The 24,919-nt window shown below is 37.6% G+C and overlaps 1 protein-coding gene across 3 annotated transcripts in view; it reads left to right on the top strand.

The window, feature by feature from the left end:
* The first annotated feature begins 370 nt into the window (after positions 1–370).
* Positions 371–24,919, top strand: part of DPH6 (diphthamine biosynthesis 6) — a 161,183-nt gene continuing 136,634 nt past the window's right edge. For 2 of the 3 annotated variants that reach the window (XM_053666303.1, XM_053666302.1), the window contains exons 1-3: positions 392–441; positions 4,125–4,219; positions 8,377–8,570. In XM_053666303.1, coding sequence (XP_053522278.1) covers positions 419–441; positions 4,125–4,219; positions 8,377–8,570 — 312 coding nt within the window. In that variant the 5' untranslated portion in view covers positions 392–418. Of the gene's footprint in view, positions 442–4,124; positions 4,220–8,376; positions 8,571–24,919 lie in introns of all 3 variants that reach the window. The other variant, XM_053666300.1, reaches the window with a different exon arrangement.

Here is a 24,919-nt window from a genome sequence, read left to right as displayed (position 1 = left end):
GTGGCTGATGAAGAGCAAAATTCCTCTCCCTTTGCATATCCATTATTGCTTCAACTCTCAATATGGGTGGCTTTGAACATTCTCATACCTAAACAAATCCATCACCACTGTGCTTGTGCTGTGCGATGCTGTCTTTCCCCTTTTCCTTGTAGCTTCACTGCCCTCATTTAGGTGTTTAGGCCGCGCCTAACCACCAGGTTTTCTGAGCCGGGATATCTCTGATCCAGGGACAAGGTACCAAATACGGCGTGTCCTCCGCTGCCAGGTGTTCCTTAGACAGCCGCAGTGGTCCGATAGCCTGTCCTGGAACAGGCAGCAGAGGGAACACCTGCGCGAGGCCCCTCTGTGGATCAACCAGGGCGCGGTTCCGATGACGTCACGGACCCCGCCCACCGCACGCACGCGCACTGCGCCCAGCATGAGGGTCGCGGCTCTGATCAGGTAAAGTGGCAAATGTGCCGCCCTCTTCTTCCCCGATCATCCTGCAGTCTGTTTCTGCTGAAGGATGGGAAGTGCCGCTGCTGTTGGCACTGCCGCTGGCGCCGCTACTAGCGGCCTAAGGCGGTCTGTGCAGGAGACACGTGTCGGGGTTTATACTGCCCTTCCGGACCAAAGGAAGAGGCGGAGCGTTTGGGCTACTGCTGGTCCAAGCTTGTTTCTTGGCCTCGGGCTCTGGTCCCGCCTCTTTGCGGGCCTCCGCCCCTCTGGTCTGGAGATCAAACTTGGATTCGCATTGGATTTACCTGGGGAACTTTAAAAACCACTGATGCTTGGGTCTTATCGTCAGAACGCTGGTTTAATTATCCTGACGCACTCCCGGGTCTGATTCTTAAAAGTTGTGATGATGGGCAGCGGAGTTTGATAGCCTCGGCTTTATTTTACTCAGCTACCCCAGCCCTTTCTTTCTGGCTTTTTTTTTTTTTTTAACCGCTCTAAACTGTTAATATCATGCCCCTTACTACATAAATCCACCTCTCCCTCACCTGCCTCCGCGGTGTGCCTTGATTGCTTATGATAGGGATGTAAACCTGACGCTCAAGGACAGAGATGTAATTGTACCTGTTTTATCCTAGATTTGGTTGCTGTTGCTTCAGACACATTTCCTTCTAGGGTGACCTTATGGTAATATTTCACATTACAAAAGGAGTTTAAAAGTTATGTAACCCATCATATTTAGGTGTCTAAAGTAAGTCCTTTGGCAACCAAAGACAGACCAATAAAAGTGTTTCCATACTCAGTCTGTAAACTGAAGCAAAAGGGAACTCTATTAACATTAAAAAGAGAATTTAGTCTACTTGAATTTTGGAGACATTTGGATTTCCGGAGTGTCTGAGCACATTGCAGCCATGCGTTTTTCTTTGTAAACCCATTGAAGATTTAATGTTATTGTTCAATGCCCTAGGTAATTGCCACTGCTAAGGTCTTGACATGACACCCTTTCTGGAGTGACTGGGATATCCCTGTTTCTTTCATTTCAGTGCCATTTTTTAAGTGACTAATGTCAAAAAGTACCTTTATTCAGTGATTTTTTTTCTGTAAAGTGAATGATTAAGCTTTGAACATTGTGGTCTTCATTTGATCTAGACAGATAAGAATTAAAATTAGTCAGGAAATAAATAATTTCACATCCAAATGCAGTTTGCCAGAAGTTTAAGCATTTAAAGACACACTAACTGAAGATTCAGAAATGTGAGAGGGAAGAAGATTGATGTAATTCATTACACTAAATATTCTGTAATGTGTGTGCATTACTTTTATAATAAAGCAAATTACAAAAGGCATTGTTGGAAAATTCTTGCTAAACTGTAAGAACTGTATAAATGTTAGGAGGCATGCTATAGATGTGAATACATAACTCCATAGATATGAATATGAATACCTACGTACTACCTATATATGTGTTTATATGCACATATGCTTGAATATGTGCAGAGTGAAATACAGTGAACCTACTGTAGTTGCAATATATCGTGTGGGTGTGTGTACTAAACTGAGAGGATGTATGTGTGTGTGTGTTTTAGTGAATAGGTGAAACCATGATCCTTACATTTCATTAGACCATGAAAAACATTATTTTTCTAATACACTAAAGATTTTATTGAATTTTAGAGTTGAATGACACCTTGAGGATTAGCTAGGCCATTCTCTAATTTCATAATGAAATATGTGAACACCAACACTGAGTGATTCAACTTAGTTTCCCAGAGTCAGAAACTAAAATTCTCATCTTCCATTGGACTTCTCACATACCATATTCTAATGTACTTTGTGACATTTCAGGAGGTAAGATGCTCTGTATTTCCCTAACTTCTTTGACCTTGAAAACTGTTATTCTTAGAGTACCCGTTAGAAGTGTTCCACAGAACACAATTTGGTAAATACTATTTTAAAACCATATTTAAAAGCATATTTTAAAATAAGTTACAAGGCTAAGTTCTGACTGAGGATGTATATTCTTTAATCTTTAATATTGTAAGAAATTAGAATTGTGCAGGTATACCCTTTAATCTTAAATATTCTATATATCCTAAAGAGTGAGTTCATTTTGTCCTACAGAAACAGAGTAGTGATGTTCAACAGAAAAGCTGTGGAAGATGGGTTTATGGCAATATCGGAATCTAAGGAAAGGGAGTGTGATGTGTAACTTCACTTTACCCCTGCAGTCAGTCTCTCCCCTTGAGAAGTTCTGGAGTGACAGGTGTTACTGATCAGAATGTGGTCGAGGCAGACAGTGTTGGGAACTAAGAAGGCCAGCTTCTAGAATAAAAAGTCAGTCTGGGGGTGGAATCAGTAGGTCTAAACATTCCCTGAGTGTACATTTTCAGCTCTCGAGTAAAAATTGTAAAGAGGGCAAACAAAGGGAAGAGGTGCAATAATAAAAGAATGGAGGAAACGTGTGGTGGGAAACAGTACAGCAGAGGTGTCCAACTCATTTTCACTGGGGGCCACATCAGCCTCGCTGTCGTCTTCAAAGGGCTGGATGTAATTATTTCAACTCCTTAACAGTTAAGGAGTAGTTACATTTATGCAGTCCTAAAATTATTTCAGCTCTTGGAAGGCAATGGCAAGGCTGATGTGGCCCCGAGAGAAAATGAGTTGAACACCCCTGCAGTAGAGTATAGAACCCAAATAGCATAGTTTGCCATTTAACCTTCTTATAGGTGTAGTACCACTTAACTAACTGATTTGCTTCTCTATCTAGGCAGATATGTTATCAGAATTTGTAAATTCCTTTCAATCTATTCATTAGATTTGTGCTCAGACCTTTTGCTGCCATCATATAGGGGTGGCTGAAAGCTGACGTACTGATAGATTGTACTGATGTTTAACTTACTGCTTTAGTTCAACATTTTGCTCTCTATCTCTGCAGAATTTGAACCTACCAGTTATGTCATACTTTGTCATTAGATTGGATCTCCAATTTTTATTTATTTATTTATTTTTAGAGGGGAAGGGAAGGAGAGAGGGAGAGAAATATCAGTGTATGGTTGCCTCTGGTGCATCCCCTGCTGGGAACTAGCCTGCAACCCAGACATGTGCCCTGACTGGGAATTGAACCACATTCATTTGGTTCGCAGGCCCGCACTGAATCCACTGAACTACACCAGCCAGGACTTGGATCTCAAATTTTTAATTTGGTTCTTTAATTGGTGATGGAGTCCAGTTGTTTTATTTCTTACAGTGGAACCCATGCTTTTCTGCTTTTCCGTAAGAGAATTCCATCTAAGGAGTCTATATAGTAAATATTCAGCTGGAATGTAAACTTAAATCATTTTACTTGCAAAACACTTTGTATATTAAGTAAAGCTATTGTATTATCACAAATCAAAGAGTTATCAGCAAAGAGTCCAGCAAAGCGAAAGGTTGCCAGTTTGATTCCTGGTCAGCACACATGCCTGGGATTTGGGTTCTGTCCCTGTTCAGAGTGCACACCAGTGGCAAACGACTGATGTTTCTCTCCCTCCTTTCCCCTTCTAAAAATAAATAGAACTGTCTTTTAAAAAAGAAATGTAGTGTAGTCTCAAATATTCTGAAAAGCAGAATAAATAATGTGTTCTATTTTGATAGCTAATGATTCTGTGTTGAATGCTGGTAGGTAACCAGTACTTATCTCTGTTTTTCAGTGGAGGGAAGGACAGCTGTTACAATATGATGCAGTGCGTTGCTGCCGGGCATCAGATCGTCGCTTTAGCAAATCTAAGGCCACCTGAAAACCAGCGTAAGTGTTAAACTTTACTGGAAATTCTCAAAGTGACTGAAAATCCAACTTTGTTACTGTATTCTATTGTATACCATATGCAAAAGCATTAAAGGAATGAATATATCTTTAGCACCTATTAGATGATAAGTTCAATGCTAAGGTGTTTTCAATTATAATCTCTTTTAATCCTTCCAAGAGCTCCTGGAGCATATTATTCAACAGGGATACTGAGGCTCAGAGTTTTATAAACTTGTCCAAGGTAAAATAGCTAGAACAAACTTGCGGAACTGAGACCTGAACTCTCAATTCGGAGTGTACCACCATTCCACCACAATACATTTCCAAGTGCTGCAGGGAATACGCAGGTAAATAAAATGGAGCCTCTAGGAGCATGGGAAGAGAGACATAGATTGATAAATAATATGGGCTTTATTGTTAAAAAGATCCAGTTTAGCCATCTTAGATGTGAGCTAAATGTGTGAGATGTAATTCACTTTTAGTTTTTGTCTGTGGTAACAACAGCAGCCATAAATAATCCACAGACCTCATTCTAGCTATTTTTTTCAAATTACCAATGAACTTCCTTAAATTAGAACTTTTTCCCCCTCCGTGTCCATGTCTGTGTCTAAATTTCCTTCTTAAAAATGTTTTTGAATTAATCATTTATTTATTTTTAGAGAGAAGAGAAGGGAGAGGGAGAAAAACATCCCTGTGTGGTTGCCTCTCGTGCACCCCCTACTGGGGAGCTGGCCCACAAACCCAGGCATATGCCCTGATTGGGAATTGAACTGGCAGCTCTTTGGCTCGCAGGCTGGTGTTGAGGTCCAAAACAGATGTTGAAAAGGGACAATCCCGAAGGAGCCCCGGATAAAGTTAGGCTGGCCAGGAACTAAAGTTAGGCTGACCAGGAGCAGGGAAATTTTTACTTCCTAAAAGGGCTAACCACCAACTACACAAAGAGCCTTTTGAATTTCCCTAATAAGCCAATGGCAATCAGCTGTTTAGAGCTAGCCACTAGCTAACAGCTGCATCTGCTTCTGTTCAAAGCTTGCTTGCATACCCCTATATAAGGACATAGCTGTAAGCGCCGGCACGGCTCTCATCTGCAGCTCTCCTGAGCATAGTGTCCTCGGACACTCAGAGAGCTTGCCCCTGGGCAGGTAAAACTTGGCCAATAAAGTAACATCTTGAAAATTCTGAAAGTCTCCGAACCTCTGTTTCTCGTGACGCGGATGCAACAGCTGGTACTCAATCTACTGAGCCACACCAGCCAGGGCTGAATTTTCTTTTTTAATAAGGACACTGGTTATATTGGACAAAGGGTTTACCCTAATCACTTCATCTTAACTAATTACATCTGCAGATCCTATATCCAAATAAGGTCACATTTTGAAGTACTGGATATTAGGACTTCAAGGTAAGAATTTGGGAGGGATACATTCAGCTTCAGTAGTATCTTTTGTTAATTGAGGTATAGTTGACATTTTGCCTTGCAGTCATTTTAGGTGCATAGCATAATGATTTAGCGTTTAGTGATTTAGCATCTCGCTATAGTGAGATGATTACCACAAGTTTGGTTAATGTCCATCACCACACGTAGTTACAGTTTCTTTCCCAATTAAAACTTTTAAAAAAGTAATCACCAATATTTTAACTGCTAAAATATAATAGGGAGAGATTAATACTTATCCAAGTTTATATGTTACTACTTCTCCATATAGCTATTCTAGTAAAATCTTTTTCATTCTCTTTGCACATTTTATTTTAAGACCCCACGCTTTTTCTCTACTGTTATTTTTGGATAAATTAAGTGAGCAGTATATATGAAAACCCTAATCATTGTTCGAAACAATGGCATGAAACAGACATCCAGTAAATGCAGTTGAATCTGAAGGTGGCTCCAAATCAGTTAGTTAGCCCTCCCTTCCTCTCTCCCTCCCTTCCTTCCTCAAATCTGTCCATCTATTGCATTTTTAAATAATATTTTATAGTTGTTTTCTGTTTATTTTGTCTTGCCTTTTAAACCTATTTATTTTGTCTTGCCTTTTAAACCCAGATAGATTGCTTGCAAAGCCTCTTCAGAAGAAAGGTCATATCTTCTCTGTTCCTTTAATTGTTCCACAGCACTTGGGACAGCTTGATGCCTCTGGTAGGCATTAACTCAGTTTCGTGGTGGACAGATGAATCATGAAATAGCTAGAATTAGCCCTGGAGTAGACAGGAGTTACAGCCAGCAGTTATTTGTCTGAGATTTAAATTTTCTTTCCTTCTGTGATTAAGACCATGTGATGCTGAAAGTGAAGGGAGAAGATGGAGATTGAGGACGTTTTATGGGAAGAAATAGAACAGGTTCTACAGAGGGTCAGGATAAACATACGCTCTAGGATTTTCTACTGGGGTTCCCATGCGGAATAACAATGGCCTTTTAGAAGTGAGCTGTTTTGAAAATAGCCTCCTATTTCTATTCTCTAAATAAGAAAGAGAAAACGCTGACCGAGGGTGAGTGGGAACTGCACTGTAACTTCTGTTTTATAAAGGAAGGAGCAGATTTTTTTGGCTGGGTATGTTCTGTTACCAAAGGAAAGCGACTCCTCTCTCCCTGGTGGTCAGTTGGGCAAGTGGGTTTTTTTTTTAACCTTTCTATCTTGAAGGGTCTTGGTATTTAAAAAGCAGATATTTATATAATATATACTTGATCTAATCATGGAGTTTCTATTTTGTCTTCAACTTTTCTGTGTGAATTGTTATAGTTACCTTGTCCTGAATCCTTATTGTACAATCGTCCATGGGTTACTGGTTTACTGGCAGGGTGGGTAAGATGACAAGCAAGTTATACTTTTATATTTCAGTGGAATGGAGACATTTATTTACAATATTGTTAGAAAAAACAATAGTAAATGGAATTGGAATGTTATGAAGTAAAAGTTGGAAAGAGTCAGCTGAAACTATAGTAATGTCATGAAAGGGGATAGATGGCTGTGGGTTTGGAGGTGGAGAGGGTTTAACTAATCTTTATTTAAAGTCAGCAGGAAGTTGGTGATTATCGAATGATTCATGGATTGACTTAATTTCCGCCCAAACATGTTGCAAAAGGGCCCTTAATGAGGAGTGACTGGTAGAGGTGACTCCAGTGAGAAGCCGATTAGAGGGAATTCATGGCACTGTGTTTTCAGTAGGTCGTCTGCAAAGGAATCATCCCCATCAATGAGGATAATGTGAAGTCGGCATAAAATTCATGAAACCATCTCTTTAGATTTGTAGTAGGAACTTTTGTGGCATGTTAATTGAGGTACTTCAGGCAACAGTGGAGCCTTTTGGTTTTATTTGATCTCGTACTATTGGTGCGATGTGGCTTCCATTAATAAAAGTTACAGTGTGGTTAGGACTGAATGGAGCCTTAAAGGAAAACGGCCTTCTAGAAGTCAGTAAGATGTTTCAGTTATTGTGTTCACGTCAGGAAGTTTCTTGCTAAGAAGCTCAAAGTTCTTTATATATATTAATTTGATTGTCAATATTTTTAACAACTGAAACATTTAAAGATTCAGTCTAAGTTTGAGATGAGGGTAGGCAGGAAATTTTTTCAGTAGCTTTGGTTATATGTCTACTTCCTACTGAGAAATACAACCTGTGGTTGTGTTACTAATTAGCTTAAGTTATGTTTCTGTACACCTTTGTAACTGCTTTAACAATATTGAATTTATATATGCTAATATGTTGTGTTGAAATCCTGAATATAAAACATAGCAAGAGCATCTGAATTTTTCACAAATGTTTGTTACTTATTAACTAAGTAGATATTTAATTGGGAAAGATTTTCTGCTACAACTTGATGATTTTGTGAACAACCTTGAATGAATTAAACATATAATAAAATCTCTAATTGAATAATTAAATTTATTGGCTAAAGTGTTCTTTAAACATGTATATAGTTTAAAATTTTTTATGTGTAATTGTATTTGTAATTAGCAGTAGAGATGACTAATACTAATGTGAACTCGATACAACTGAGGATAAATGTGTAACTCATGTTATTTTACTTCGTGCAGAGAGATATAGTGTAGTAGGCTTTTAAATTGTATGTTAACTGCTCTCCAAGCAGTAAAATGTAGATGGACTTTCAAATCCACTTTTTTTTCATCCCGTTTTACTGATTGTTTCCACTTGAATTGTTGCAGTGGGGTCAGATGAGCTGGATAGCTACATGTATCAAACAGTGGGTCACCATGCCATTGATTTGTATGCGGAAGCAATGGCTCTTCCCCTGTACCGCCGGACCATAAGAGGAAGGAGTGTGGATACAGGACGAGTATACACCGAATGCGAAGGTGATGAGGTTGAAGACCTCTATGAGCTCTTGAAACTTGTTAAGGTATGCAGAGTGACCAATTACATTTATTGACCTATTTACTGATAAAAATATTGTAACTGCTAGTAGGCCAACTATTCTATGAAAGGATTTTTTTAATTGAAAATGAAATCATTACTATGCCTTTGTATTAAATAGTATTTAAAAATAAAACTTTTGATATAGTTTGGCACTGAGGATTGTCAAATGATATTTAACTCAGTTTTTTTTCTTTAGCATTTTGAAGCTAATGACCTTTTTAGCAAATGCTTTTTGAATACACACTGTGTACTTGATACATAGTTCTAGGAACTGGGGAATGGGACAATGAACAGATCAGGCATAGTTCTGTTCTGCCGGAGCTTACTTTCCAGTGGAGGGAGATAGGCAATAAAAAGCAAGCAAATAAATGCTGTGCTTGGGGGTGAAGAGTACCAGGAAAGGGAACGAAGCAGAGTCAAGGTCATAGGCACGACAGCAGGGAGTGGCCAAGCAAGCCTTTTTTTTTTTTAGGTCATTGTTCTTCATTTTCTTTTTTTTTTTTTAATATATTTTTTATTTTATTGATTATGCCATTACATTTGTTATATTCCCCCCCTTCATTCCCCTCCACCCTGCACACCCTTCCCCCACCATTCCCCCCCTTTAGTTTATGACCACGTGTCTCAAGTTCTTTAGATTTTATATTTCCCCTACTATTCTTACCCTCCCCCCATCTATTTTCTATCTACTGTCTATGCTACTTATTTTCTGTACCTTCTCCCCCCTTCTCCTTCTCCCACTTTCCTATTGCTAACCCTCCATGTGATCTTCATTTCTATGTTTCTGCTCCTGATCTAGCTGTCCTCTTGCTTTTGTTTTAGGTGTGGTTCTTAATAACTCTGAGTTTGCTGTCCTTTCACCGTTCATCTTTTTTATCTTCTTTTTCTTAGGTGAGTCCCTTTAACATTTCATATAATAAGGGCTTGGTGATGATGAACTCCTTGAATTTGATCTTATCTGAGAAGCACTTTATCTGTCCTTCCATTCTAAATGAAAGCTTTGCTGGATAGAGCTTATACACAGGGACTTAAGTATTTAATTCAAACCTCTTCTACTAAGTTTAAACAAGGTTTCCTTACTCACTTTTTTAGGCCTATTTAATACGGCGAAATTTAAATAGGCCTAAAAAAAGTGAGTAAGGAAACCTTGTTTAAACTTAGTAGAAGAGGTTTGAATTAAATACTTAAGTCCATGTATATAAGACTTTGGCAGCCATGGTGCATTCATTGTTTGTTTCTTTAGAAGGAAAATTTAGGAAGAAAGTGGGGGGGTGTTCATTAATGGAGATTATCTTCTCGTTGGCAGCCAAGTATTTGAATACAGCTTAGTATTCTTCTTAAGGATGAATTTTATTCAATCAATTACAGTCAATTCATAAGTATATTGAATGAAATAGAGAATTTAAATCAATATTTCCTGGATGACTTTTTCTTTTCTTTCTTTTTTTTTTTTCCAAAAGAAATGACAATTTCTGTCTCTTCTTTTACCAAGGGACACTGAATTTCACTTTTTTAATCTTCAGAGGAGTTCAGCTTTTAAGAAATTAGTCATGAACCCATGTCATATAAATTTGCCTGTGCCAAATAACTACTTCAATGCTACACTTTAAATTTGATATGATCAGAGCTTAGTAGCAAGTAAGGATTTTGATTAAAATATATATAAAGTATTTAATTTCATTGAATTTTCTTGACTGAAATATTTTTTATTTTGTATGTCACAACATTTTCATTTTTATTCTTTAAAACAGAAGCTGATAGGGGAAACAATTAGAATAATTCCATAATTTGCTGTCTAGTTTCTGGATAGCATAGAATACTTTTCAAAGCAAATTACAGAGATCTGGTTTCTTCCTTTTGGGAAGATACAAGCTAATAAAAACTATTTTGGTTATTAAACAAGGGGGAAAGCATTCGAGCTTCACTTTTTTTAATCTTTACCTGAGGACATGCTTATGGATTTTGGAGAGAGGGGAAAGGAGGGAGAGAGAGCGGAAGAGAAATGTCAGTGTGAGAGAGAAGCATTGATTGGTTGCCCCTCACACTGACTCCTGTCATAGACCGAACTTGCAACCTAGGCGTGTGCTCTGACCGCAGCTGGAACCCCCAGCCTTTTGGTTTATGGGATGATACTCTAGCCAATTAAACCAGGGCAAGAGTCCCACTACTAATAGTCTTCTCTTCATACAGGAACTGATATCTTGACAGTGTGCACTTTGAGGTATGAAATAGTGGAAATTTTGCATTTTCAAAATTCATTTCTCAGCATATAAAGAAATTGACTATTAAGTTTTAGCATAAACCAGTATTACAAAATGGTGAGGCTCAGAGAAGTAATTGGATCGCTTAAAAGTCACTGATAACTGATAATTTTGGAGAAGCTTTGTGATAATAACACCCTTCTAAGAAAGGGAAAGATAATAAATTACTAAATCAGTTTAATTAAAAATTATCAGATTAGTAGTAATTAAGAAAAAATTTCCCTTTCAATCCATGCTGTCTTTGGAGAAATGGATGCTTGCCATTATCTTTTATAACAGTCAGTTGTGACATATATTAATGCTAATGTTAAATCTTGACAACTTCTGCTTTGGAAGTTTGTACATGTTAATTATAACTATAGTTGAAAGAGATATTATCAAGTTGTCTGGGAGTAAATAGTTTCTTCTTTATCTGTGTAGGGATGTTAATTTTCCTTTGGGATATTTTAAGGACATCAATATCAGAAATACATTGTTTTTGGAAAAGAGATTGTATAACCAAGCTTTAATAGTTAAATCCGTATATGAAACACTGGTGCAAAGATTCCAACAGAGGTCTTACATATTCTAATGAGTAATTGAATAATTATGGGAAAAGAATGAATCTAGAAGACCTGTAACTCTTCAAGTTAATCTTCACTTGTAAGAAAAATGTTGAACTGCTTCTTTTAATCCTTTGATTATTAATGAAACATTGAAAGCACTTTGATTCATTTTAATTTTAAACATTTATTTGCAACAGGCTGCAATTTTGTGACTTTCACATTTAGGTCAGTCTTCAGTTTTTGTAGTTCTTCCCCCCACCCTCAAATATTAGAGCTAATTTCTGAGTAGGAGATGTTCCTTCTTGTGAAGAGTTTAATTGACTAATTACTGAAAAGAAGTAGGAAAGGTTTGGAAGAATTTACAGAGTTAAAAATTTCCTAACTTTTGTAAAAGTATGAAAACTCCTAAACTGTAATAAGCCTTCATATCTCATAGAACAGGCGATTATGATACATATACTATAAGCTGTTTGTAGTATATGTATCATTAAAGTATCATACACTACAGACCACTGTTTGTAGTTTATGTATCATAAAAGCTAGCTCATATAGCTAGCTTTTATTCTTTAGAATTTCTTTAATATTAAAATGTCACTATGGTTCTCATCTGGAATAATTTGGTACATAGATAACGTATATTATTTTCTGACAATATAGTAATTTTCACATTCTATGTGTGTTTTTAGGTCACATAAGCAATGTAGGAAGATACCTGTAAACATCATATCTTTCAGAGCATATTTAAGGATCAATATATTCTTTCTCCACTGGTTTGAGTGCCCCCCCTTTTTAAAAAAGATTTTATTTATTTAATTTTAGATATGGGAAGGGAGGGAGAAAGAAAGAGAGGGAGAGAAACATCAGTGTGTGGTTGCCTCCCACTCACCCCCTAGTGGGGACCTGGCCCGGAACCCAGGCATGTGCCCTGGACTGGAAATTGAACTCATGAACCCTGGCCCTTAGGTTCTCAGGCCAGCACTCAGTCCACTGAGTCATACCAGCCAGGGCTGGAGCCACTTATTAATAGATCTGCTATCTTTATCTTTTTGGTTTATTCCCTTATTTAAATGGAATTTATCTTTACGAAATTTCCTTAGAAAAGGTACTTTCAAATCCTCATATTTTGAAATGTTCCTATTCTGTCCTCACATTTAATCTAAGCATTGGTTGAATTTGAAATTCTATATTGAAAGTCATTCTTCCTCAAATCAGTGACAGCATTGCTTTATGGTACTCTAGCATTTTGCTGATGAGAAGTGTGATGCTTTTTAACTGACCCACTTTTTTCTTTCCGTGAACTTATATGAATGCCTTGATGCTCACTGTACTAAAATGTTACCCCAATGCATTGGATATTGAAGGTTGCTTCCCCTGCATCCCTTCCACATTTTCCTGCTGAGTGACAGCATATCTCTGTCCTCTTTCCCTTCATGTTGGTTCAGGGATGGCATTAATCCGATTGAAAGCCAGTGACAATATGGCATTCCCCTGGTCATAGTGATTGGATCAGGGATGGTTTTGTTAACCTACATTAGACCAAAATAGAATGCAGTCTAGAGTGGTGGATGGTTGGCAGAAGATAAGCTCTTTCTCCTGTACAGAGGGCTGTGTGGATGTGAGGCCTAGAGCTGCTGTGCCTTTTTCTCCCCCTTGAGGGAAGCGTGCCTCATTTCAAATATGACCCAAAAAATGGCAGAGCCAATAGAATTGCACTGTGAGGATAGCTCTGAGAAATGCTCTCCCTTTATTGGTTTGTAATTCGCTCCTCTAGACTTTCTGTATTCCCTTTTTCTGGTATTCTCACTATTAGATGTTAGACTGCCTAGAATGAAACTTCCTGTCTCTTGTCTTGTTTCACATATTTTACTTTAGCCATCATGTATTCAATAGCCAATAACTTGTTTATGAATTCTCTCTGTTTTTAAAAATAACAACCTGTGTAATCCTTCTATGGTAAAACATGTCTAACATCCTTTTTGAAATACAGAGTAGAGATTTTTAAACATTTTACATTCCCTGAAATATTAATGTTTTCTTTGTGGTCTTTTTACTTATGTTTTGTTTTCTTTCATATTGTAGGATTATCTCAAATTTCTCGATTGCTGGTTGTGAAGACTTTTGTCTTTAGAATTTTTCAGCCTCGTATCTGACATTTGGTACACCTAGAGTTCAGGATAATATGGCCTGGTTTGGTTTCTTTCTTGGCTTCCTTCTTTTCCCATGCAAACAGTAGATTAAAGCTTTACCATTGATTTATCAATCATCATTCCTTCTTCATATGCTTTCTGACTCAAGAAATTAATTGAAATCCTTTTGTCCATTGTTTTCTTTCCCGCCTCTGGGTTTTTTTTTTTTTTTATGGTCATACCTTTGTTTTCATTTTAATGGGAATCTTTTGATCCAGAATTCTGTGTTAACTTTATTCTGCTGTAATTGGTTTAATGTTCTTTGTTAAGTTAAATATTCAATTTCAGTCTTCCTGTTCTGATCTTTGATACTTCTCTCATATTCTTTTTCTAATTAGGTGTGTTGGTATTGATAATCTTGAATTACTTAATGGACACTTGTGATTTGAGTACAACAGTAAGTGAATAACTGCCTTTTGGAATGGAATATTTACTATTGATAGAAAGGTTTAGAAATAAATGACTGACTTTTAAAACAGATTTTAATTTAACATTTTTGGTAAATATTAGTTACCACTTTACTTTTTGTATTTGTTAGAATTTTTTTGATTATCAGGAACATGAAGTTGTATTCAACCTGGCTTAAATAACATGAAGATTTCTTAACAGTAACCTAAATAAGTTTTGTTTCAAGTTAACTAGATACAGGACACAAATTATATCATCAAAGTCCTGCTCCTTTTCCATGTCCTTATTTCTATTTCTTGCCTCTATTTTCTGTTGATGCTATTCTCAGTCAGGTCCCTTGTAGTTCAAAGGTGGCTCCCAGTGACATTCTAGTAGGAAAAGCTCCCTTTTTAAATATCTCAGAGGACAGTTCAGTCATGTTTTATTGTCACTCAGTACCCTGACTTGTATCATCCATGAGTGCTGTCATTTTCAGGAGATGATTTCATTTGACCTGGAAAGTCTAGATCATATGATATTCTCAGAGCAAGAAATGGAGTCTCTTGGTTCTGTGGAAACCGCAGACCCTCTGTGGGAAGGGTGAGTCTGCACACAGAGCAGGCTGTTGCTGGTATAAGGGTGAACTGTGGCAGGGCGGTGAAGAGCAGCCCTTTTCCTGAAAATAAATAAGTTCCAACTGCTTACAAAATAGGGAACCATCTATATGGTTTTTCTTTCAATATCACCTTCCCTTTCTCCTTCTCCCTCCTATCCTCCTTTCGTCCCTCTCTTTCTTCTGTCTTAACTGCAATACTTTAAAAAATAGTTGGCCATTGGGGCCACAGTAGTAATCTTGTACTGTGGTACCTGTATATTCAGTTGCTTATGATGTCATATAGGCATGGTAAACTTAACAAGTTCAAAATGTAGTCATAATTTTTTGGCACAAAACTGCTTTATTTCATGTCTTTCCTTCTTAGTTAAAAACATCGTCCTGTATCCCACCACCTAAGTCTAACCCAGTCCCCACTAGTAAACTTTCACTTCTTATCAGTCCCCTCCTACCCCAGCCACCACCATCAGATCGCTAGGCATGTTGATGTTATTACCATGACTTCTGAAATCTGACCCTCTGCTGTATCCCTACTGGTACTTACTAGTTTTTCACCTGTACTGAGTAAGTCAGCTTGCACACAGTATTGCTCTGTGCTTCATCTACCCCTTCTGCCACATTGATGTCAGCCAATCTGTGTACATAATTAATAACGCACTTAAGGTAAGATGCAAACACATCAGCCTCACACAAGACTCTTTAAGAAGAGGTCCTTATAGTCCTGCCTCTCTGATCCTACCATTCCTACACAAGCTTCTGGGTTCAAGTTATCCTGAACTACTTACATTTCTAGGAGATTGCTTTTAACATCTGAGTTTTTGCCCATGCTTTTCTAGATCCTTATCTTTTTATTTATTTATTTAGAGGGGGAGGGGAGGAGATAGGGAGAGAAATATCAATGTATGGTTTCTTCTCGTGTGTCCCCTGCTTGGGAACTGGCCTGCAACCCAGGCATGTGCCCTGATTGGGAATTGAACCATGATCCTTTGGTTCACAGGCCTGTGCTCAATCCACTGAGCTACACCAGTCAGGGCTAGATCCTTATCTTTTTGTTCTCCCAAAACCCCTTCTTTCATACCCTTCAGTGAAATCAGCTTTAATCTAGCAACTCCTGTCTCTTCCGTGGCGGCTTGTCTGTACCTCTACAGTGCTTCTCAAGACATCACTGGGATTGTTTATATGGCTGTCTCTTGCTAGACTGTGAGACCCTCAGAGACATGCTCAGTGCTCCTTATTTTTATATTTCTGGTGTCCAGCAGTGTTCCTGGCATATGACTGAGTTTAAAGGATTGTTGAAGAAATTATTGCAAAATTTAACATTATTTTGATGTAATTTATCTGATGCAGAGGAGCTATGACATTGTTATAAAACGTGATGTAGAACTATTGGTAATTTCATTTTATTTTTGTTTTTCTATTAAGAAGCTTAAGTGGAATGGGCATAATAGTGAAGTTTTTCAAAATGAGGTATCCAGTTAGATTTGGCAGTATAACCACTAAGTGTACCATGAATAATTTCCAACTGCAGAATATTTTATAAGAGTGCTGAGCAGATACTTTTAAAAATCATTTTTGGTATCTGCAAGTTAGAAAACCTGCTTATTATGATGGAAAATTACTTTGTTGATTTCTTTTTACTTCGGATCTCGGGAAGAAAAAGCCATAGATAGTTGGGTGGCTTGAGGCAAATCCAAAGGATTTGGAGTGGGAGGAACGCGTAAGATGGCCTTCGGATTTGCAGAGAGGACCCAGATATGCTGCTAATGAAACAGGCATATAGCCCTGTACATATTGCACCTGGCTCATCAGCATTGCGCAGCTTGCCTCAAGCCTGTCAGTTCCCAAGATTTTGGGCATTAAACCCGGTCCCTTGGCACAAGAAATATTTTGCTAGAATCGATTCTGGGAAATCTAAACAGGAAGATCTGGAATTAGAACAGACCAGTGTCATTTTGACTCCCAGGTGTGGCTCTTTGAGGCTGTGCCATCTCTGGCCTTTGCAGGTAATAAAGCCAACCATGCATGAGAAAGCACATGATGGAAAGTCCGCCTAGAAATAAAGTGCTGGATCATGCTTGTCACTTATTACAGTTTATAAACTTACCACAGGTCCAGAGGCTTCATCTGTAGAATCCCCTCTAAAGCCTAGAAAATGTGACTCCCTCATCCTTGCAAAACTACTGTTCTGTCCCCTCAACCTCAAACTTTTCTATTTGATAGCAATAAGTGTAAGTATATATATACATGCACATATATACTCTTTCTTTTTATCTTTTGTTTGATTCAGTGCCTCTATAAATTCAACAACTTATATTTTTATGTCCTTTTATTCCTTTCTTCTATGACTATAAATTTCTTTCTTATCACCTGCTCTAAATATTTTAAAGTATGTTCTGTGTGTTTGACTTGTCTTTCAGAGTTCTTTCTTTATGCTTCTCAGTCTTCGGTGTCTATGTCCTATTGACTTTTTTTTCTCACCATGCTACCATACATTTTTGAAGAAACTTTTTGTAGATGTCTACTTCTGGAGCTTTGTCGTCTAAGATGCTAGAAATTATGTTTCTGTCCTGTAATCTTTCTTTCATTTCTAGATCTGTAGTTTACCTTGTCTTTGTTATATTCTCTGTTAAATGACATTAATTGCCAAGAACACATTATTAAGATTTTAAGTATGCATTACTTTTTCTTTGTTGTTGTCTTCATATTTTTTTGTTGCACAAGACTTTATTGGTGGCCACATAACAATATGATAGATCTTGATCTTTTTACATTGACTTTCCCTTTTAAATTAGGAACATCTTCATTCTGTAAATTTGGAGTACCTAAATCATAAAATAGCCATGAAAAACAGTGGTACTGTCAATAACTATTTAGAGGGTTTTTTAAATTGGTAAGAGATGATGCAGTAGGGGCTTGTTCTATGACATTACAATGTAAGAAAAAATTGAGTGAATGCAAAGGATAGATTAGTTGACCTTGACTTTTACTGTTAACTTTAATGTATGCTACTAGCGTTCATAGACTTTTCTTACGTCTTTAATTCTGCAAATGTTAATTGGATGCTAATAACATATCAGTACTGCAGAGTAAAAATATGTATGAGACAGTCCCGGCCTTCGTAGACCCTGAAGAGATAAGACACACACACAAACACAAGGTAGAGTTGCCATGAGAGTGTGTACATAAGGGGCTCCGAGGATTCCGAGGATGGTTGTTGGGGGATCAGGAGAGGCTTTAAGCCTCTCCTGGGAGGTTACACTTGATATCCATGAAGGCTGTTTGGATTTGGGTGAAGGCAGGGATGGAAGAATGGCTACGAGAATGTTGCAAACTAAGGGCACGGTGTAGTCAACGTCACCGAAGCAGGATATCAAATGTATTAGGGAAATAGAGTGGTTCAATTTGTCTAAAGCTCAAAATTTAAGGAGTGGGAAGTAAGTCTGGAAAGGTTAGTAAAAGCTAAAAAAGGAGAGTGTCTTACAATTTAGACCAAGAATTATTAGGGTAGTGGAGAACCCTTAAGGTGGTATTTTCCAAATTCAGTTTAATGGGTCTCAACCACCTTTTTTAAAAGAAAGAGACTAGAATAAAATAGAAAGTATTGAAATGCATTGTACATAGTGAGATAAATTATTATTTTGCAAGACGTGTGTGTGTCTTTATACATATGTTATATATGTTAGCTTACTACATATATTTGTTAAACATAGATGTCAAATCAATTAAAAAGCCACTACCTTGAGGGATTTTGCGAAAGAAATTATATAGGAAACTTCAAGATCATTAGGTTGAACCACTATAATGTGAAGAATAGATTAGGGAAGTGGAACTCTGGGAATGAGGAATTCAAATTGAAAATTGAGATACTAGGCTAGCTGACAGATTCCAGGACCTGAAGAGGAGGAGCAGCTGTGGGAGAGGCGTTGAAGAGGCAGGTGCATAGGGCTTGGTGGTGGCACTTAAGTAAAAAGTGACGGGGAGTCTGTGTAAGTAAGGCACCTCGTGAACTGACCATTCCTTGGCTAATTTATTTAGTTCTCACTGGGCAGTGTTGATAGTCCAAGTGAATTATATGATAGCCATATATTACAAACACAGGGTGTGGCAAGAGTATGTTCACAGTTTTTTTCTTTACTTTTTTAAAATATATTTTATTGATTATGCCATTACAGTTGTCCCATTTCCCCCCTTCATTCCCCTCCACCCTGCACACCCCGTCCCCATTCCCCTGTTTAGTTTATGTTCATGTGTCACAAGTTCTTTAGAATTCTATATTTCCCATACTATTCTTGCCCTCCTCCCTATCTATTTTCTATCTACTGTCTATGCTACTTATTCTCTGTACCTTCTCCCCCCTTCTCCTCCTTTCACTCCCCTGTTGCTAACCCTCCATGTGATCTCAATTTCTATGGTTCCGCTCCTGATCTAGCTGTTCTCTTAGTTTGCTTTTGTTTTAGGTGTGGTTGTTGATAACTGTGAGTTTGCTGTCCTTTCACTGTTCATCTTTTTTATCTTCTTTTTCTTAGGTGAGTCCCTTTAACATTTCATATACTAAGGGCTTGGTGATGGTGAACTTCTTGAATTTGATCTTATCTGAGAAGCACTTTATCTGCCCTTCCATTCTAAATGAAAGCTTTGCTGGATAGAGCAATCTTGGATGTAGGTCTTTGGATTTCATGACTTGGAATACTTCTTTCCAGCCCCTGTTTATACAGTTTTTTATATAGGAAAAAATACAATAATTAATAAAATAATAATAATAATATGTTTTGCATACTTACAACAGTAAAATTACTTTTGCCCCACCCTGTATTGTGATTTGAAATCTTATAGGACTCTATTTTTGTTGTCCCTTTATTTTGGTGTAGGGTGGTACAGATGTTTCATATTGTTCTGTGTTCATTTAATCAAGATTACCTCTGTTTTTTTTTAATATTTTATTTATTTATCTTTAGAGGGGAAGGGAAGGAGAGAGGGAGAGAAACATCAATGTATGGTTGCCTTTTGTGCGTCCCCTGCTGGGAACTGGCCTGCAGGGAACCTGCCTGCAACCCAGGCATGTGCCCTGACTGGGAATCGAACCGCGATCGTCTGCTTCGCAGGCCCATGCTCAATCCGCTGAGCTACACCAGCCTGGAAGATTACCTCTGTTTTTATTTCTTTTAAAGAATGGTGTGGGGACTGACTATGGACGTGGGGGCCAGGCCGAGTGGAGGGGAGTGAAGGGGGAAAACGGAACAACTGTAATAGCATAGACAATAAAATATTTTTAAAATAAAATACAATAATTTATTTATTTTTAGAGAAAGGGTAAGAGAGGGAGAGAAACATCTTTCTGCTGCCCCCCAACCAGGGACCTGGCCCACAACCCAGGCCTGTGCCCTGACTGGAAATGGAACTGGAGACTTTTCACCTGGCGGGTGATGCCCAGCCAACTAAGCCTGTCAGGGCAATATTAACTCTTAATAAATGTAAGTCTTGATGGTCCGTTTAATTGAACATTTAACATTTTCTTCTAGAATTGTGTGGAGTACGTATCAACTAGAATATTTTATCCTATTACTTGCCCAAATAGAACACCTAGGTAGCAAAACGAGTGGTAGTAGTGCATTCAACGTAATAACAATACATGCAGGTGGGATTCTAATTATCCTAGTAATTACACTGAAAAGCTGTTTACTGGTAACTAAGCAAAATATAAAGACTTTCTTTAGTTTTTGGTATATAATTGACATAAAGCATCGTGTAAGTGTAAGGTGTGCAACGTTTTGACCGATACACTTAGATATTGCACAATGATTACCACCGTGGCATTAGTGAACACCTCCATTTTGCCACTTAATTACCATTACGTCTTTATGGTGAGAACACTTAAGATCTGCTCTTTTAGGACTTTAAAGTATATAGTAGCAGTATTATTAGCTATAATCACCATGTTGTATATTAGATTCCCCAGAATTTGTTAATCTTAAAACTGGAAGTTTGTATCCTTTGACCAACATTTCCTCATTTCCTCCACTCCAGGCTTCTCACGCATCACTCTCCTCTCTGAGTTTGGCTTTTATAGTTTCCACATATAAATGATACAGTGCAGAGTTTGTCTTTCTGTGTCCGACTGACTTAGCACAGTGCCCTCGAGTTTCACCCAAGTTGTCACGAACATCAGGATTCCTTCTTTCTCATGGCTTAGTAATAATATTTAATTGTATATACCACATCTTGACTCATTTATCCTTTTAAGGTTGTTTCTATATCTTGACTAATGTGAATAATGCTGCAGTCACCATAGGATGCAGATTTCTCTTCAAGATCCTGTTTTCATTCCCTTTGCATATATACCCAGAAGCAGGATTACTGGATCCTATCCTAGTTCTACTTTTAATTTTTAAACAGCCCCCATACTGTTTTCTATAATAGCTGTACCAATTTACTTTCCCATCAATAGTGCACAAGTGTTCCCTTTTCTCCACACCTTCTCCAACACTTCTTACCTATTGGTTTTTGCTGGTAGCCATTCTAACGGGTGTGAGGTGATGTCTCCTTGCACTTTTAATTTTCATTTCCCTGATGATTAGTGATATTGAGCTTTTTAAAATGTACATTTTTCAATTTGCTTGATTTTTTTATTTTTAAAAAAGATTTTATTTATTTATTTTTAGATAGAAGGTGAGGGAAGGAAGGAGAAAGGAGAGAGACACCAGTGTGTGGTTGCCTCTCACATGCCCCCTACTGGGAACCTGGCCCGCAACCCAGGCATGTGCCCTGACTGGGACTCTACCAGGTGACCCTTTGGTTCGTAGGCCCCCACTCAATCCACAGAGCAACACCCGCCAGGGCTGAACTTTTCATATACCTGTCGACCATTTGCATGTCTTCTTTGGAAAAATGTGCGTTCCATTCATCTACCTATTTTGTCATTTTTTTCTGTTGAGTTATATGAGTTCTTTATATATTTTGGATATTAACCCCTAGTCAGATATACAGTTTACAAGTATTTTCTCCCATTTGGTTATTTGCCTTTTCATTTTGGTGATGGTGCCATTTGCTGTGCAGAAGCTTTTTAGTTTGATGTAATCCCACTTATTTATAAAATGTAAAATCTTAGTAGGTTCTGTAGGCTTTGGAAAACCATGTCAGATTAAAACTAGCATTAGAACTATAATTTAATTGACTACTTGTATTCTTTTTAGGGTCTTTCTCCAGTGTCTGACCCTGTGTAATTTATCCTGCAAACTCAGGCCAGGAAAGTCTTTCTAAATTGTAGATTCAGTCACTTCATCATACATTTTTGTTGCCTACCATTGATCCATTAGGTGCTCTGCACTATGACTTCAACTTAATCTTTCCTTTTTCTCCACTCACTCTTTTCCTACATGGAACCTATTTCTACCCTAGACTGTTATCTCCCCTCCTGGTCTGTCTTTCCTGCATATCTCACTGTATTTTAGTGAGAAATGACCTTCCTCTCCAATTGCGTCTTTTGCGTGGCATCTTGTGAGTGCTGTTTTCCTTCATATGCCCCCACCAAGTATTGAATCTTCCTCTCTGGAACCTTCATAAAACATTGTATCTCTTTTATAGTACTAAATCTGTCTTTACACACATAACTTCTGGGTTTTTATTTTTGTTTTATATTGTGGGTTTTTCTTTAAATATTATAAGTACCTTGAGGGGCATAAATTGTATTTCATTCTTTTTTATTTCTCATGGGATTCCATACAACTATTGAACTCTCAAGATACTGTATTCTGCTAGACTTCTCTGGAATTTAGCTATCCCATCTGTAAAATGTGGAAATATCCTCCTTGTTGTTTATTTATCTGTTTTGAGAATAAATTGGAAAATATATGAGAGCCTCTTTATGTTTCTAGAAAGATAGATGCTATATAAATTAGTTTTTTTTCTTTGCCTGCCAATTTCATGGCAATCTCAGGTCATCTTTCCTCTTTAGTGTCTTGCTTCCAAAATAATCCAGTAAAGCTGATTAAAGTCATCTTTTTCATTGCATACAAAGTTCCATTAGTATATTATTATTAAATAGTAGCTGCAAGTTGGCATTGAGATGAGTGTAATTTCTCTTGACTTTATTAGTATGTTAATGCAGAGAAGAAAAAGAATGGTAATCGTTCAAATTGTGAAAGAGGTTTTAATGGGGGCAAATTTATATTACATATTGGATTCAATTTATCCTTCAACATTTGTTCCTATAATTTGGGGCCCTCCCAAGTCTCTTTTAGACTCCGTGCAACAGTTCGGCCTTCCAAGAGACATGTGGAATCAGTGTTTTCCACCTAGTTTCCCACATGAGTAAACTGAGGCTTGAGTTGTTTCAAAAGAAGATAAGAAGTGATCTCAACAGTGAGAAAGGTTGTTATTAATAGATTCTTTCTATTAAAAAATACTTTGGCATTTTTTTTAGGATTTACTCTTTGCTTATTTATAAAATTGAAGCAGTATATTTCCTATTAACTCATTTGTAAAAGCCTCAAGCAAGGACTTCCATTGAAAGTTACATAACTGAGTTTAGAGAATTTAGAATTTTGAAAGAGGATATGAAAAACTGATTTTGTCCAGAGGTAATAGAATTGGGCTATTATGTGCAGTCCTGTGTGTAGGAATAGTTACCTCTCAATGCCAGGAGAATTATATTACACTTATTCATAGCACCTGCAGTGCTGGGCCTTCTGGGTACTTTGTGTACTTGCATACAGTGGGTGCTTAATGAGCTGGTGTTCAATTAAACTTACTGAACAAAGTTAAGCCTATCCAACCTTGACAAAATCCAGCTAATATTGGTCTTGTAAATTTCTGTAAAAATCAGTTGACAAATGAGAAGAGGCAGCAACTACCTACTAGACGTTTGTTCTTTCCCCTGTGCAGAGTTTTTTGCTGCCTACCACAGGATTAGCTCTAGAGCCATCGGAATGTCCATGGTCTGTTTTAAGATCAGTTCTCTTGTGGATTCTTTTCTACATAGTATTTTTGCAGGGAGGTGAGGAGGAGAGAGAGACTCATCATTATTTAATAAATAACCCATGGTCCTGTCCTCCCTTTTGAGCCTTTCACAATTTAGCTCTTTTAATAATATTTATTGGTCTTATAGTTATTTTTGTGACTTCCTTAACCCTCATCTACTGATTTGATAGGTCATAGAAAACTAGTACTATAATGTGATACTTTAAGACAGTATTTCTTAATCTGGAGAGGAAAGGTGTTTTGAACTCTAAAATTTTGTCCACATATTCTGGGGAGAGGTCTGAATTTATTTCATAATCTCACAGTGATCTGTTCTCTTCAAAAGTGTAAAACCACTGTTTTTACCACCAGGCAGGAAGCTTAGTAGCCTGCGTTTATTCATGACTACCCAAGTCAGGACTGGTTGTCCTCTGAGTCTATAACATACTGTGTGTGCTATGTACTGTGAGGTCAGAGGGCCTTCCTGGGTTTAGTGGCATGGACATAGTACCTGAGTGTAGCCCAGGATGCTATGCATCTCTCCAAAAGGACATGGAGATCTCAAAGATAATAGGATGCAAAGTTACTTAAAATTTCAGGTAAGAAGTGAAGGGGACCAAAGAAGGGGAAGTAGACTTGGACCCTGTGTGTATTCTGGCTGGTTCTTAATGGGCCTTTGCATTTCATGTTGAAGGAGGGAAGGATAGGGCTGCAAACGGCATCGTTCTTGATTTCCTCAAGTGTAGATTTCTTTTTTGGAGTTTCTTCTGCATTTAGTTGCTCTTTGGGTAATTACATTATGCCTTGTTTTACACTATTATTTGTATATGTAATATATCTAATTTGTTATTTTATAGCCTCTTGAAAGCAGGGACTGTATGTGTTCACCTTTGGATACTTGGCAGTGCCTGTTATAATGCTTTGTCCATATGAGGTGCTCACAGGTTTTTTTTGTATATTATTTTAGAGAAGCTGTTGAGAATTTTCTCCATATCACACATTTAACTCTATGATAATCCAAGGGTGAAATTTCTGTCAGGACTTAGTCTTTCTAGTAGTTTGCCTTGCTATGAATATTGGACAGTTTTTATTGTGTGGACACAGTAAATCATGCAACTTACTTGGTTTTCTTTTTACATTGATTTTTAGCAAGCCCAGACCCATGTGAATTTTTTCAGATCCTTTTGTCTTATTGTAATAATTGCTGTTGTTTATGTAGTGCTACCTGCCAGGCACTATAATACACTCTATACATTGTATTCTAATTTATCCTTATTTACATCAACCCAGGTTTATTATCCCTGTTGTGCAGATAAGTAAACTGAGATACAGAGAACTTAAGTAACTTGTCCAAGGTTACACAGCTAGAATACGTCCTTTTAATA

Source organism: Artibeus jamaicensis, unplaced genomic scaffold, assembly GCF_021234435.1.
Source record: "Artibeus jamaicensis isolate MK-2021 breed Jamaican fruit bat unplaced genomic scaffold, CSHL_Jam_final contig_1132, whole genome shotgun sequence".
In the NCBI taxonomy this organism is placed as follows: Eukaryota; Metazoa; Chordata; class Mammalia; order Chiroptera; family Phyllostomidae; genus Artibeus; species Artibeus jamaicensis.
Note: the sequence above shows the minus strand (reverse complement) of the source record. Positions and strands in the feature narration are given on the sequence as shown.